At 45.2% G+C, this 15,122-nt stretch overlaps 1 protein-coding gene across 1 annotated transcript; it reads right to left on the bottom strand.

Annotated features, from left to right (window-relative positions):
* Positions 1–4,038: 4,038 nt before the first annotated feature.
* On the bottom strand, positions 4,039–4,967 carry LOC123154013 (uncharacterized). Its single transcript, XM_044572853.1, has one exon. The coding sequence runs from the start codon at positions 4,898–4,900 to the stop codon at positions 4,646–4,648; it is 255 nt and encodes an 84-aa protein (XP_044428788.1). The 5' UTR covers positions 4,901–4,967; the 3' UTR covers positions 4,039–4,645.
* Between the last annotated feature and the right edge of the window lie 10,155 nt (positions 4,968–15,122).

Here is a 15,122-nt window from a genome sequence, read left to right on the forward strand (position 1 = left end):
ATGTCGCGAGAGTAATCTTTCTTTCTTGCCGCTCTGCGGCTCTTGTCTAAACCTTCTTCTTAATTAATGAAAATGGCAAGTCTTTTGCCTTGTTTCAAAAAAGAAAAATAAGTTATACGTATCAATCAAGTTTTGTAGTATGATTTACCTGGTCCATTGGATATAACGTCCAGCTAGTAACTCGTTCTTGATTCTCTGGTTGCACCTAATCATCCTGGAGCAAGTAACTCGTCGCTAATTCTCTGGTTCTTCTTCTCCTTAATTGTCCTGGATTTGCGCCGTCGGCGTCACGTACTGGATGTGGCCGGCCGGCGCGCACGATCCGCGACTGTGATCCGGCGTTCAGTCTCTTCTCAGATCTGGGACTCGGGAGGTCGAGGCGGCGCACAAAGTACACGAGAAAAAAGATCAGGAATTCAGCCATCGTTCGCATCGCTAGACCGGGAGTCGCATCATGGCCTGCGCTTGTGGCCTACGCTTATTTTGACGTAGATTAATTGGACTAGACCTGGCAGGCCAGCACAAAGAGAGAAAGTAATACTTGAGGGGCCCTGCAGCTGGTGCCCGGCACCGTTGTTGTGGACATCTCTGACGATGAAAAGTAACTTAGGGTAGTACATAGATGTAGTAGGATTCATTCTGCATGCTTTATATGAATTTTGGGAATAAAATATGGATGAGGCGGATGCAAAATGGCTAATCTGAGACGTGTCCGGTCATTGTCCATGAACGCGCCTGAATGCATCCACGGGCATTTGAGGGGCCGGATTTGCAAAGCCCGGCTGTAGATGCTATAAGCACAGGGTAAGGAACTAATCATCCACCGGCACTTCACTGTTACGTACAAAATGCTACGGTATGATATGAGACACGAGCGAGCAGAGCATAGCGGCGAAAGCGCAGAGACGGCGGATCCCAAAGCATGCGACGCGGGCGGGCTCCGCCGCCGTCCCACGTGTAGGGCGGCGTCCCGACGGTACGGCACAGGAGCTTGCACGTCTCAATGACGAAGTGGGCCCGCGGCGTACTTTCCACGTAGTATGTACAGGCCCACTTGGTGCCAGTGCGAGCTAGCCGGCGGGATCGGATGGTTGCCGGAAGAAGAAGAGATCCGGAGACGCACTTCTCGTTCGTGAAGCCGTCACGTAGTGATGATGTGAGTGATGCTAGCAGATGATTGGAGGAGGCGGACCTGGATCTTCACGATCGATTCACATCATCCTGCATGCGTGGTGCTTCACGCGTTTTGGCTTTCTTGCCACCAGAATGATATGATAGCTCCAGTTCGTGGATGGGGCGACCAATTCGCACATCGGACGTCATTTTTAGTAGTGCGTACTACTTGCGATAAAGATAAGGCGATAAGCTTCTATTCCGGACAAAGAAGAGTGCTCTTTTTTCTTTGGGAAAAAATCGTCAAACTGTCGTTATAGCTACACGCTTACGGTGGCACGCCGAAGGCTGTCACGCCATTGACCTGGAAAATGCAGTGTGTAGATGAAGAGGACGTTGCAAGAGTTTTGCGGCGACTAGTCGTCCGAAGGAGAAGAAGATTTCGAGATGGCATTATCCATGACCTTTCGAGGGAAAGTAAGAGATGCGGTTCTCAGTCCGACTGTCATCGCATCCATGGCAACATGGCATAAAAACTTGTCAGGAATTACTTTGCGAATAATCCGGTTTATCCGTCCGAAGGAGAAGAAGATTCCGTGTGCATTGCACAAGTTGTGGAGAGGCGTGATCCTTGGTTCACACTAAGAAGGGATGCCATTGAAGAAATCAGTGCAAGCCCCTTTGATGAAGTGTACCGAGACAATTTGAGTGTTTGCAATGGAGTGGTAGCTGGCATCGTTCTTGAGTACATTCGCATTGGAGAGGATGCCACATCTTCGAGCGCACGAATAGATTCACATTATATGTTATCGAGATTTTCAGAACCGAGTACAAGAGGGCACCCAATGAGGAACACATTGCAAGTCTTATGGGTATATATGAAGCAAGAGGCTGGCCAGGGATGTTCAGATCCATTGATTGTATGCATTGGACATGAAAGAGTTGTCTTGTATGCATTCAATCATCATTCTTTAAACAGCTCCATGAGAGGATATATGAATTTGGCACTCATACTTTGGGATGTTTGTCACTCATACTTTGGGATCTCAATCTCCTGCAGAGATATCCTCTATTTGGGATTATTGCTATCAACCAAGCTCCTCCTTGGAACTATGTTTTCAAAGCCATCACCACAACACGGGCTACCTTGTAGATACCATGTACCACCCATGGGGTCACATTTGTGAAGATATTCAACGACCACAATGAAAACAAGAGATCTCACTTTGCAACATGACAAGAAGCTGCGAGAAAGGATATTGAGAGAGCTTTTACAGTGCTACAAGCTCGCTTTGCTATGGACTATAGCCCTGTTGAGTATTAGGACCAAAAGGTACGGCGACGGATCATGACAACATATGTGAACTTGCACAACCTGATCATGAATATTAATAGACGTTAGTCGGAGAACTATGAGTATGATTACACTGGGCTACACGTGGAGTCGGAACATCAACCAAAAAGTGTCTAGAGCTATCTCGTAGGCCATTGCAGGATCGAGAACCTAAAACCTCATAACAACCCCAAGATGATCTTGTTGAGCAATTGTGAGTAATTACCAATTAGTAATTCTTCTATCATGTTTTATTCAGATTATACTTCATTCTTACCCTATGGTGTGTTTAAATTTGAATTTGAAAACTCAAAATTTTCAATGATTTTGGAATATTTCCACTAGAGTATAAATTCAAAATATTCAAAGTTGTGGTCTTTAGTTAATAATTTCAACTTCAATAAGAAAACTAAATAAATAAATGGAAAATGAACATTAATATAATTAAGTTTGAGGAGGTGGTTTGAGAAGTTTAATTTAAGGAAAAAGAGTAAAGACGCTTTAATGCTGCGTGGTGATCCACTCATACACAACTGACCCTTCTTTCAACTACGGTCGTCCGCCAGTGTGCAAGAGCACACCAACAAACATGAACGGCGATTGTCTCCTATAAAGCCAGCCTTCTATGCTTAGAATGAGATGATTATCACGTTTGCTAAATCTCAGGTGCCTAAAATTTTTGCATGCATCGGTCGATTTTGGGACAAGGCTGAAGAGGGGGCTGACGTGAGGAGCGACACTAATGAGCATCGACTCCGACGAGACCGAGCTAGGACCTCGCCGGAGACGGGGCTGCCACTGTGAGCAACGACGTCCCAGACAGAAGTGAGGATGCGGGTTGACCGGTGCGAGTGAGGGGTGTCGGGGTCGTCGTCAGATCAAGGGAGAGGGGGGCTTAGAGGGGTGGTTCGTGACGGCGGTAAGCACGACAATGCGAGGATGTTGAGGGGAGGGTGTGGCGGTAAGGGGGCGCGCGGTAGCGCCCTGCCGACCGCGGAGATGGCGACAAGCGGGTAAGGCAGGTCAAGATCGTGGCACACAATAGGAAGAAGAGAACTGAGGACGAATAAGAACAGCGTCAGGCGCTTGATCAGCGTTGGATGCTGATCCGGCGTTTCATAAAATTGACTGACCGCTAAAGTTTTTCAAACACATGTTAAATAGGTGCTCGATCCCATGACTATTGGTATATTGGTGGGCGCCTGGGCGGACCCGGCCGGCTTTTTCAGTCGCTGGCCACTTGAGCAGAGCGATACCGCGTAGTGGTTGCTTTCAGGGGAGCAAGAAAGTCAGAAAAATAATTAAACGCTGAAGCTGCTAATTGGCCCTCGTCCGCGTGTCACGTCGCGAGTTCGCGCCCCGATTTGTTTAGGGCTAGTTTGCGCGAGGTTGTCGAACCAGGCGTTTGGCATCGGCAGCAAGTTGATCGCGGGCGGTGACTTGACTTTGGACTATCGAGGCCTGTGGGAGATCCATCATGAGCTGCGTTTTGCGTCGTAAGATATCACCATCTTCTTTTTCGTTTTTTGTTCCCCTTTGGGGATATTACCATGATGTTGAAAGGGAGTAACTTTTGCACTCATAATGCACAGGGGTAAGCAAAAATGTTAGTACACAACTTGAAGCAGAATCCTCTGATGGCCAAACCAGTTCCTCAGTAACACGAAATGCTTAGTATACTATATATAGTATTGATTTGATAAAGAAGGGAACCACAATACTACGAGCACACACACACACAAGCAAGGAAGGATGGATCGGACCATAATACTCGCTGATCCATCCCTTCATTTTACAGTACCGTAACATACACGAGCACACAATCAAGCCCAAGCAAGCAGCAGCACACAACTTGAAGACAAGACCTACGATCGACCAGGCCTGCTCGAGGAGGAGATGAAGACGCAGCGGCAAACATATGAGGAGGTTGGCACTAAAAAACCTTCGCAACCTCCCGAGATGCTAGCAGCCGAGACTTCACCACCAACCAGCAGCAGCAAGACGATCAACGAGACCGGATGAAGAGACCAGTTGCTACCTCAAATAAGGCAACTGAATCCGCCCACCACTGACGCTGACGCTGACGCGACGGAAATTTAACAATACCGGTAGTAGTAGTATTTTGCTCCGGCATCTGCTGCGCGCACAAAAAATGAGCACGGAGTAGCAGCAGAGGACGGGCGTGAACACAGGGGCTGTTCACTTGGCACCGGCGTCGCCGGCGGCCGGGAGACCGCCGGTGCCGGTGCCGTTCTTGTCGGCGCGGACGAGCCCCGCGGCCATGTTGGCGACCGCGGCGACCACGTCCTTGATGATCTTCTCCTTGACCTGTCCACGCCGCGGCTTGCTCCCCTTCGGCGCCCTGTTGCCGTCGCCGCCGTCGCCGCCGGAACCGGCGCCCCCTCCCGCCGCGGCCATCGCCGGAGCTGGAGCCTGGTAGCCCTTGGTGGCCATTCTTCCGGCGGGGGAGAGGACGAGAGGTTGGTGGATTGTTTCGCCGTCGAGGCTGGATATACTCCAGGTTCTGTCTGCGAGGGGGATTATATAGGCGTAGCCGGGAGAGAGCAGAGCGCAGCGATGGCCGGAAAAGGGCAGAGGTGGCCCCAAAAGCGCGCTCCGGCGTGGGCCCCAAAAGCGTATCGGGCTCGGGCTCAACCAGGCAGGAGATTGCACGTCTCAGTGACGGGTGGGGTAGCCAGTGACTCGGCACGGCGAATGCGTGCATATCTAAATTTTGGACGGTCGGCTGTGGGCCCACCTTGTACTTTCCACGTTGGCTGCTGCTGCTAGTGGCTAGGCTTGGATGGCAAGTCAGTACTGCAAGGTTTCTCGAAGGAACCTGAAGACGTATCGCGTTGTCGCTCGTCAAGTCGTCACACACTGATGTTTTAGGAGTGATGCAGGGAATTCATGGGAAGAAGCAGATTGGATCTGCGGGATCGATCCGCATCTCCATGTCCGGATGTGCTTTCGCTTTCTTGCCACAAATCTTAGCTTGAGCTGTGGATGGGGGCGGCCGGCCGATTGGCACCTGGATCGGAGAAAGGCGCGTTCACATCCACTGGCGGACCCAGAAATTCAAGTTAGCCGGGGCGAACATGTTAGGACAAAAAAATTAAAGCACAAATGCAAGTGTTTTCAACAATCAACACAATAAATGGTCTTGAAAGATTCAGTTTCAGTGCAGATAAGATTCAACTACTAAGACCACGGAAAATTATATTAAAAAACATACTAAATAGAACTATTCATTGGCAGAAATTACTACCATGGCCTCTTGTTGCCTGAACATTCATTGGCAGTAACAACATGACCCAAAATTGGCTAGGGATTGGAATTTGGAAGGCAGTGCTCCAATCGAACAATACTAAATAGAACTATTCAACAGCCAACAGGCTCGTGCGCGTAGTGTACCTGGTGTGTTGGTTTCTGAAAAATAAAAAATGGGCCTTCCACAACTAACTAAAGCCCACAAAGTCCAGCCGTCTAGGCCCATCTTTTCTTCCTTCTTCGCCAGGACCATAACTATTCGATAGAAACAGATCTCATCGTCAATGGCACTGCTCCCCTTCGATTAAAACTGAAAGGGGCTGAGTTGGGTAGCATGCTTCGCACCAGGAGAGCCGGGGCGGCCACCCCTGCTCGCCCCAATGGTAGATCCGCCACTGTTCACATCACATATAATATACTCTCTTCATAAAGATATATAAAAGCGTTTGATCTAAACACTTTTATATTTCTTTACAGACAGAGTATAAAGCAATTTTCAATAAGTATGGCCTTTTGGATCTCGGCCACAATGGAGGCTGAATTTTTGAAAAATTCAAATTTCCAGTTTCAAAAAATCTGGAAAAAAATGTGTAGAGGTAAACAAGAATCTGAGGTGTATATGTGTAAAATTTCCGGATGAAATGCGTCGAAATGTGACCTGTACAAAAAAAAGACACATTCATGGTATGGGAGTTTGAAATAGTATCATGTGCTCAAATTTGTTTTTTTTCTTTGCATAGCTTGTGCATTATGCCTTCATCTATATTTGTTCCTTTTTCAGTATCTTTTCAAATGTAAAAATATGAATTTTCATGAATTCTGAATTTTGCATTTAGAGGCCTCCATGCAGCTCGGCCTCCAAAAGCAATTTTCTGATCTTCAATGCCGTACCTTGAATCAGACACACTAAACGTCCACAGACACGTTCGCGAACATACATATGGAAGCCAGTCATCCAACCATGTGCATCAAATCACCTTTTTCTTTTCTTTTCTTTTCGAAACAGGTCCCGTCTCCTTTCTTGGACATGTATATGTTAAATTAATATCATGTTTTTAGAGGGAATCAATAGCATGTTTTGCATATGTGAAATAGTTGCAACCATATGCATCACAACCAAAAAAAGCAATGTTCAACAAGTTTTTACATCCAGCGGATCCCAAAAATTGTCAGTCCGACTGTCCGTGCAAAAAAGGTCAACTTTTTCATAGACAACCAGTTATCCATGCAATAAACGTCGAATTTTGCATAGGTGGACGGCTATCCATGGCAAATTCTTCATTCTACAGCCGCTACTCAACGGCCAGCTCCTCCAACTCGGCCACCAAACGCTTGAACATCATTGCATGGTAGGCCTACATGATCTTCATCACATTGGGCTCCAAGCCATTTATATTCAATGTCAACATCTTGGCATTGTCTGAGTTGTCTGCGAGCTCAACCATCTCCCATTCAAGCTTATTCTTCTTCTCAATTGCTGCCATGAACGTGTCAAACCTTTCAACCTTCTTTTCCTCTTTCGTGTCATTGTGTTTGACGCATGTCTCCTCCTCCTTCTCCATAATGTCCTCGAACCTCTCTGTTATCTTGGTCGTTGCGCCTTCTCGTGTCTCCTTCTCCTCCCTCTTCCTCCCCCGAAACCCCTTTTGACCTTCTTGTCCAGCTCAAGCCCTCCTTTTGTTGTGCCAGTTGGATCACCATCTTCGTCTTCATTGGCTATGCCAGCGGTCTTGGCGGCATTGGCAATGGATAAGAGCCATTTGGGGTGCACATTCAACTTCAAACAATAATGCTTGAAAACTATCTGCCTCTTATCCACCTTTAAGTACAATGTGCACGCAAGAGATGGCCAAAAAAGGAGGTCAACAATGTGCACACATGATATCCGGCTAAAAGACCAACACATAGAGCATATTCGGCAAAATGACAAACACATAAACAACTTACTTGCCCGAAGATTAGTGCACCACTTGGCCACCGGTTTCTGGAGTTGTTTGTAATGGCCGCAATGTTGGGGAACGTAGTAATTAAAAAAAATCTAATATCACGCAAGATCTAATTAGGAGATGCATAGCAACGAGAGGGGAGAGTGTGTCTACGTACCCTTGTAGACTGAAAGCAAAAGCGTTTAGTAACGCGGTTGATGTAGTCGAACGTCTTCACGATCCAACCGATCCAAGTACCAAATGTACGGCACCTCCTTGTTCAGCACACGTTCAGCACGATGACGTCCCTTGAGCTCTTGATCCAGTTGAGGACAAGGGAGAGTTCCGTAAGCACGACGACGTGGCGAGGGTGATGATGAAGTTATTGGCGCAGGACTTCACCTAAGCACTACGAAGATATGACCGAGGTGTTGAACTGTGGAGGAGGGCATCGCACACGGCTAAGAGATTGTCTGTTGTGCTATTGGGGTGCCCCTGGCCACGTATATAAAGGAGGGAGGGAGAGAGGAGGCCGACCAGGTTGGGCGCGCCAGGGGGGAGTCTGATACGTCTCCGTCGTATCTACTTTTCCAAACACTTTTGCCCTTGTTTTGGACTCTAACTTGCATAATTTGAATGGAACTAACCCAGACTAGCGCTGTTTTCAGCAGAATTACCATGGTGTTATTTATATGCAGAAACAAAAGTTCTCGGAATGACCTGAAACTTCACGGAACACCTTTTCGGAAAATATAAAAAATCCTTGCAAAAGATGAAGGCCAGGGGGCCCACCACCTCTCCATGAGGGTGGGGGGCGCGACCCCTACCTCGTGGGCCCCCTGGAGCTCCTCCGACTCCAACTCCAACTCTATATATTTGCTTTTGGGGAAAAATCAGAGAGAAGAAATCATCGTGTTTTACGATACGGAGCCGCCGCCAAGCCCTTAAACCTCTCAGGAGCGCTGATCTGGAGTTCGTTCGGGGCTCCGGAGAGGGGAATCCGTCATCATCATCATCATCATCAACCATCCTCCATCACCAATTTCATGATGCTCACCGTCGTGCGTGAGTAATTCCATCGTAGGCTTGCTGGACGGTGATGGGTTGGATGGGATCTATCATGTAATCGAGTTAGTTTTGTTAGGGTTTGATCCCTAGTATCCACTATGTTCTGAGATTGATGTTGCTATGACTTTGCTATGCTTAATGCTTGTCACTAGGGCCCGAGTGCCATGATTTCATAGATGAACCTATTAGGTTTTCATCAATATATGAGAGTTCTTGATCCTATCTTGCAAGTCTATAGTCACCTATTATGTGTTATGATCCGTTAACCCCGAAGTGACAATAATCGGGATACTTACCGGTGACAACCGTAGTTTGAGGAGTTCATGTATTCACTATGTGTTAATACTTTGTTCCGGTACTCTATTAAAAGGAGGCCTTAATATCCCTTAGTTTCCGTAAGGACCCCGCTGCCACGGGAGGGTAGGACAAAAGATGTCATGCAAGTTCTTTTCCATAAGAACGTATGACTATATTCGGAATACATGCCTACATTACATCAATGAACTAGAGCTAGTTCTGTGTCACCCTAGGTTATGATTGTTACATGATGAACCGCATCTGGCATAATTCTCCATCACTGATCCATTGCCTACAAGCTTTCCATATATTGTTCTTCGCTTATTTACTTTTCCATTGCTATTGCTATCATCACTACAAAATACCAAAAACATTACTTTTACTATCATTACCTTTTGCTACCGTTACCACTACTATCATATTACTTTGCTACTAAATACTTTGCTGCAGATATTAAGTTTCCAGGTGTGGTTGAATTGACAACTCAGCTGCTAATACTTGAGAATATTCTTTGGCTCCCCTTATGTCGAATCAATAAATTTGGGTTGAATACTCTACCCTTGAAAACTATTGCGATCCCCTATACTTGTGGGTTATCAAGACTATTTTCTGGCGCCGTTGCCGGGGAGCATAGCTCTATTCTTTGAGTCACTTGGGATTTATATCTGCTTATCATTATGAAGAACTTGAGAGATCCAAAAACCAAGATTTATCCCTCAACTACGAGGGGAGGTAAGGAACTGCCATCTATCTAGCTCTGCACTTGATTCACCTTCTGTTTTGAGTAAGCTTGCGACACCTAAACCTGCTTCTGTTATTCGTTCTGATATGTCGCATGTTATTGATGATGCCACTTCTGCTATGCATGATACTTATGATGAAACTACTTCTATGCTTGATACTACTGTGCCACTTGGTGAATTTCTTGATGAACAACTTGCTAGGGGTAGAGAGAATGAAAACATTGAATCTGATAATACTGATGAAATTGATGATGAAGACTTGCCTGTTATTCCTAAGGGTTATGTTTTTGATAAATAAGCTTATTTAGCTATTTTAGCTTGCAAAGATAGGTACGAACTCAATAGGTTATTAGCTAAATGGAAGCAGCAATCTCTGAATGCTAGAATGAAACCTGACCCTGCTTTTGCTACTTCACATATCTGTGTTAGTGATAAGGATTATGAATTCTCTATTGATCCTGATATAATTACTTTGGTTGAATCTGATCCTTTTCATGGCTATGAATCTGAAACTGTTGTGGCATATCTTACTAAATTAAATGATATAGCTACCCCGTTCACTAATGATGAGAGAACTCGTTACTTTTATATCCTTAAAATATTTCCGTTCTCATTAAAGGGTAATGCTAAGAAAATGAAATACTTGATATCTTTTATAATGGACTAACCGATGCTTCCAGAGATTACCTGGATAGTTGTGCTGGTTCTATTTTCAGGGAAAGAACACCAGGTGAAGCTTAAATTCTATTGAATAATATGTTGATAAATGAAAATAATTGGACACCTCCTGAGTCAGTTCCTGAGCCTATTCCTAAACCAACTCCGAAGAAGAGGGGTATTCTATTTCTCACTCCTGAAGATATGCAAGAGGCAAAGAAATCTATGAAAGAAAAAGGTATTAAAGCTGAAGATGTTAAGAATTTACCTCCTATTGAAGAAATACATGGTCTTAATTTACCGCCTGTTGAAGACACATATGATCTTGATCCATTACCTATTGAAGAAACTCATGGTCTTGATAACCCGACATAGGTAGTAAAGGTAAATTCTCTCTATAGATATGATAAAGCTGAAATCCCATTTACTGAGTTTGCTAGCCCATGCTTAGATGAGTTTGATAAATTTATGGCTAAGCAAGAATATTTTAATGCTTATTTTGGTAGACAATTGAAATACAATTCAAATATGCTTGAACACTTGGGTGATTATATGGCTAATGTTAAAGGTGAACTTAAACTTATTAGTAAACATGCTTCTATGGTTACCACTCAAGTAGAACAAGTACTTAAAGCTCAAAATGATTTGCTCAATGAATTGAATAGTAAGAATAATGATAATGCTGTTAGAGTTATGACTAGAGGTGGTAAAATGTCTCGGGAACCTTTGTATCCTGAAGGCCACACTAAGAGAATTGAGCAAGATTCTCATAGAAATAATGTAGATGCACATAGTCCTTCTAATAGGAAGAAAAAGAAAAATGATAGGACTTTGCATGCTTCTAGTAAACCTATTACTGAAACACCTGAGAACCCAAATGATATTTCTATTTCTGATGCTGGAACACAATCTGGTAATGAACCTGAAACTGGTGATAATGTTAATGATAATGTTCATGACGATGCTCAACCTAGTAATGATAATGATATAGAAATTGAACCTGCTGTTGATCTTGATAACCCACAATCAAAGAATCAACGTTATGATAAGAAGGACTTTGTTGCCAGGAAACACGGTAAAGAAAGGTAACCATGGTTCAGAAACCCATGCCTTTTCCTCCCAAAACATCCAAGAAAAAGGATGATGAGGATTTTGAGCGCTTTGCTGAAATGATTAGACCTATCTTTTTGCGTATGCGATTAACTGATATGCTTAAAATGAATCCTTATGCTAAGTACATGAAAGATATTGTTACAAATAAAAGAAAGATACCGGAAGCTGAAATCTCCACCATGCTTGCTAATTATACTTTTGAGGGTGGAATACCTAAGAAACTAGGAGATCCCAGAGTACCCACTATACCATGCTCCATTAAAAGAAACAATGTTAAAACTGCTTTATGTGATCTTGGAGCCGGTGTTAGTGTTATGCCTCTCTCTTTATATCGTAGACTTGATTTGAATAAGTTGATACCTACTGAAATATCTTTGTAAATGGCTGATAAATCAACTGCTATACCTGTCGGTATTTGTGACGATGTGCCTGTTGTAGTTGCAAACGTTACTATTTTAACAGACTTTGTTATTCTTGATATTCCCGAGGACGATAGTATGTCTATTATTCATGGAAGACCCTTTTTAAATACTGCAGGGGCTGTTATTGATTGCACTAAAGGCAACGTCACTTTTCATGTTAATGGTAATGAGCATACGGTACACTTTCCAAGGAAACAACCTCAAGTTCATAGTATCAACTCTATTGGAAAATGTCCATCCATTATATTTGGAGGTTTTGAATTTCCTCTTCCTACTGTCAAGAAGAAATATGATATTCTTATTGTTGGGGATGTGCATATCCCCGTTGAGGTAACATAGTGTTATTCGAAATTTCTCCGGTTCCATGTTATTCGGAATGAGTTCGTTAACAAGACTTGATCAACCTTGTTAGTGGATTCCTTTTGATGAGCATGAGATGGATGAAGCTAGAAGGCACAACCTTCTGTACCCCACTTTTACTTTCTATTATTTATATTAAATAAAATAAAAATAAGTATTTTTCTGTCTGTTATCTGATTATCTGTGCAATATAAAAATACCCCGAAAATAAAAGTTCTCCAAATGCCCTGAAATTTAAATATGATTTTTCTAGAATATTTGAGAATATTTGGCACTGAGAACACAGCAGGGGGTGTTGGAGAACGTTGCAGAAAACAAAAAAATTTCCTACGGTTTCACCAAGATCCATCTATGAGTTCATCTAGCAACGAGTGATTGGATTGCATCTACATACCTTTGTAGATCACGCGCGGAAGCGTTCAAAGAACGGGGATGAGGAAGTCGTACACGGCGTGATCCAAATCACCGGAGATCCTAGCGCCGAATGGACGGCACCTCCGCGTTCAACACACGTACGGTCAGCGTGACGTCTCCTCCTTCTTGATCCAGCAAGGGGGGAGGAGAGCTTGATGAAGATCCAGCAACACGACGGCGTGGTGGTGGATGCAGGGCGTCACAGTAGCAGGGCTTCGCCGTATACTGCGAGAGAGAGAGGTGTAGCAGGGGAGAGGGAGGCGCCAAGACTCAAGGTCTGGCTGCCCCCTCCCTCCCCCCCTTTATATAGGCTCCCCTAGGGGGGGGGGGCGGCCCTAGGAGATGGGATCTCCTAGGGGGGGGGGCGGCGGCCAGGGCTGGAGTAGCCCCCAAGGCAAGGTGGGGCGCCCGCCCACCCCTAGGGTTCCAACCCTAGGCGCATGGGGTGGGCCTAAGGGGGCGCACCAACCCACTATGGGCTGGTTCCCCTCCCCACTTTGGCCCATGGGGCCCTCCGGGATGGGTGGCCCCACCCGGTGGACCCCCGGGACCTTTCCGGTGGTCCCGGTACAATACCGGCGACCCCGAAACTTTCCCGATGGCCGAAACTGCACTTCCTATATATAATTCTTCACCTCCGGACCATTCCGGAACTCCTCGTGACGTCCAGGATCTCATCCGGGACTCCGAACAACTTTCGGGTTACTATATATTCATATCTCTACAACCCTAGCGTCACCGAACCTTAAGTGTGTAGACCCTACGGGTTCGGGAGACATGTAGACATGACCGAGACGACTCTCCGGTCAATAACCAACAGCGGGATCTGGATACCCATGTTGGCTCCCACATGCTCCTCGATGATCTCATCGGATGAACCACGATGTCGAGGATTCAAGCAACCCCGTATACAATTCCCTTTGTCAATCGGTACGTTACTTGTCCGAGATTCGATCGTCGGTATCCCAATACCTCGTTCAATCTCGTTACCGGCAAGTCACTTTACTCGTACCGTAATGCATGATCCCGTGACCAGACACTTGGTCACTTTGAGCTCATTATGATGATGCATTACCGAGTGGGCCCAGAGATACCTCTCCGTCATACGGAGTGACAAATCCCAGTCTTGATCCGTGTCAACCCAACAGACACTTTCGGAGATACCCGTAGTATACCTTTATAGTCACCCAGTTACGTTGTGACGTTTGGTACACCCAAAACACTCCTACAGTATCCGGGAGTTACACGATCTCATGGTCTAAGGAAAGGATACTTGACATTGGAAAACTCTAGCAAGCGAACTATACGATCTTGTGCTATGTTTAGGATTGGGTCTTGTCCATCACATCATTCTCCTAATGATGTGATCTCGTTATCAATGACATCCAATGTCCATAGTCAGGAAACTATGACTATCTGTTGATCAACGAGCTAGTCAACTAGAGGCTTACTAGGGACATGTTGGTGTCTATTATTCACACATGTATTACGATTTCCGGATAACACAATTATAGCATGAATAAAGACAATTATCATGAACAAGGAAATATAATAATAATGCTTTTATTATTGCCTCTAGGGCATATTTCCAACAGTCTCCCACTTGCACTAGAGTCAATAATCTAGTTACATTGTGATGAATCGAACACCCATGGAATTCTGGTGTTGATCATGTTTTGCTCTAGGGAGAGGTTTAGTCAACGGATCTGCTACATTCAGGTCCGTATGTACTTTACAAATATCTATGTCTCCATCTTGAACATTTTCACGAATGGAGTTGAAGCGACGCTTGATGTGCCTTGTCTTCTTGTGAAACCTGGGCTCCTTGGCAAGTGCAATAGCTCCAGTGTTGTCACAGAAGAGTTTGATCGGCCCCGACGCATTGGGTATGACTCCTAGGTCGGTGATGAACTCCTTCACCCAAATTGCTTCATGTGCTGCCTCCGAGGCTGCCATGTACTCCGCTTCACATGTAGATCCCGCCACGACGCTCTGCTTGCAACTGCACCAGCTTACTGCCCCACCATTCAAAATATACACGTATCCGGTTTGTGACTTAGAGTCATCCAGATCTGTGTCGAAGCTAGCGTCGACGTAACCCTTTACGACGAGCTCTTCGTCACCTCCATAAACGAGAAACATTTCCTTAGTCCTTTTCAGGTACTTCAGGATATTCTTGACCGCTGTCCAGTGTTCCTTGCCGGGATTACTTTGGTACCTGCCTACCAAACTTACGGCAAGGTTTACATCAGGTCTGGTACACAACATGGCATACATAATAGAACCTATGGCTGAGGCATAGGGAATGACACTCATCTCTTCTATATCTTCTGCCATGGTCGGACATTGAGCTGAGCTCAATTTCACACCTTGTAACACAGGTAAGAACCCCTTCTTAGACTGATCC

This window comes from Triticum aestivum, chromosome 1A (genome assembly GCF_018294505.1).
Source record: "Triticum aestivum cultivar Chinese Spring chromosome 1A, IWGSC CS RefSeq v2.1, whole genome shotgun sequence".
Classification (NCBI taxonomy): Eukaryota; Viridiplantae; Streptophyta; class Magnoliopsida; order Poales; family Poaceae; genus Triticum; species Triticum aestivum.

What these genes read in the sequence shown, in the direction of transcription:
- LOC123154013 (XM_044572853.1), bottom strand. Translation starts at nt 4,900, where the DNA reads ATGGCCACCAAGGGCTACCAGGCTCCAGCTCCGGCGATGGCCGCGGCG.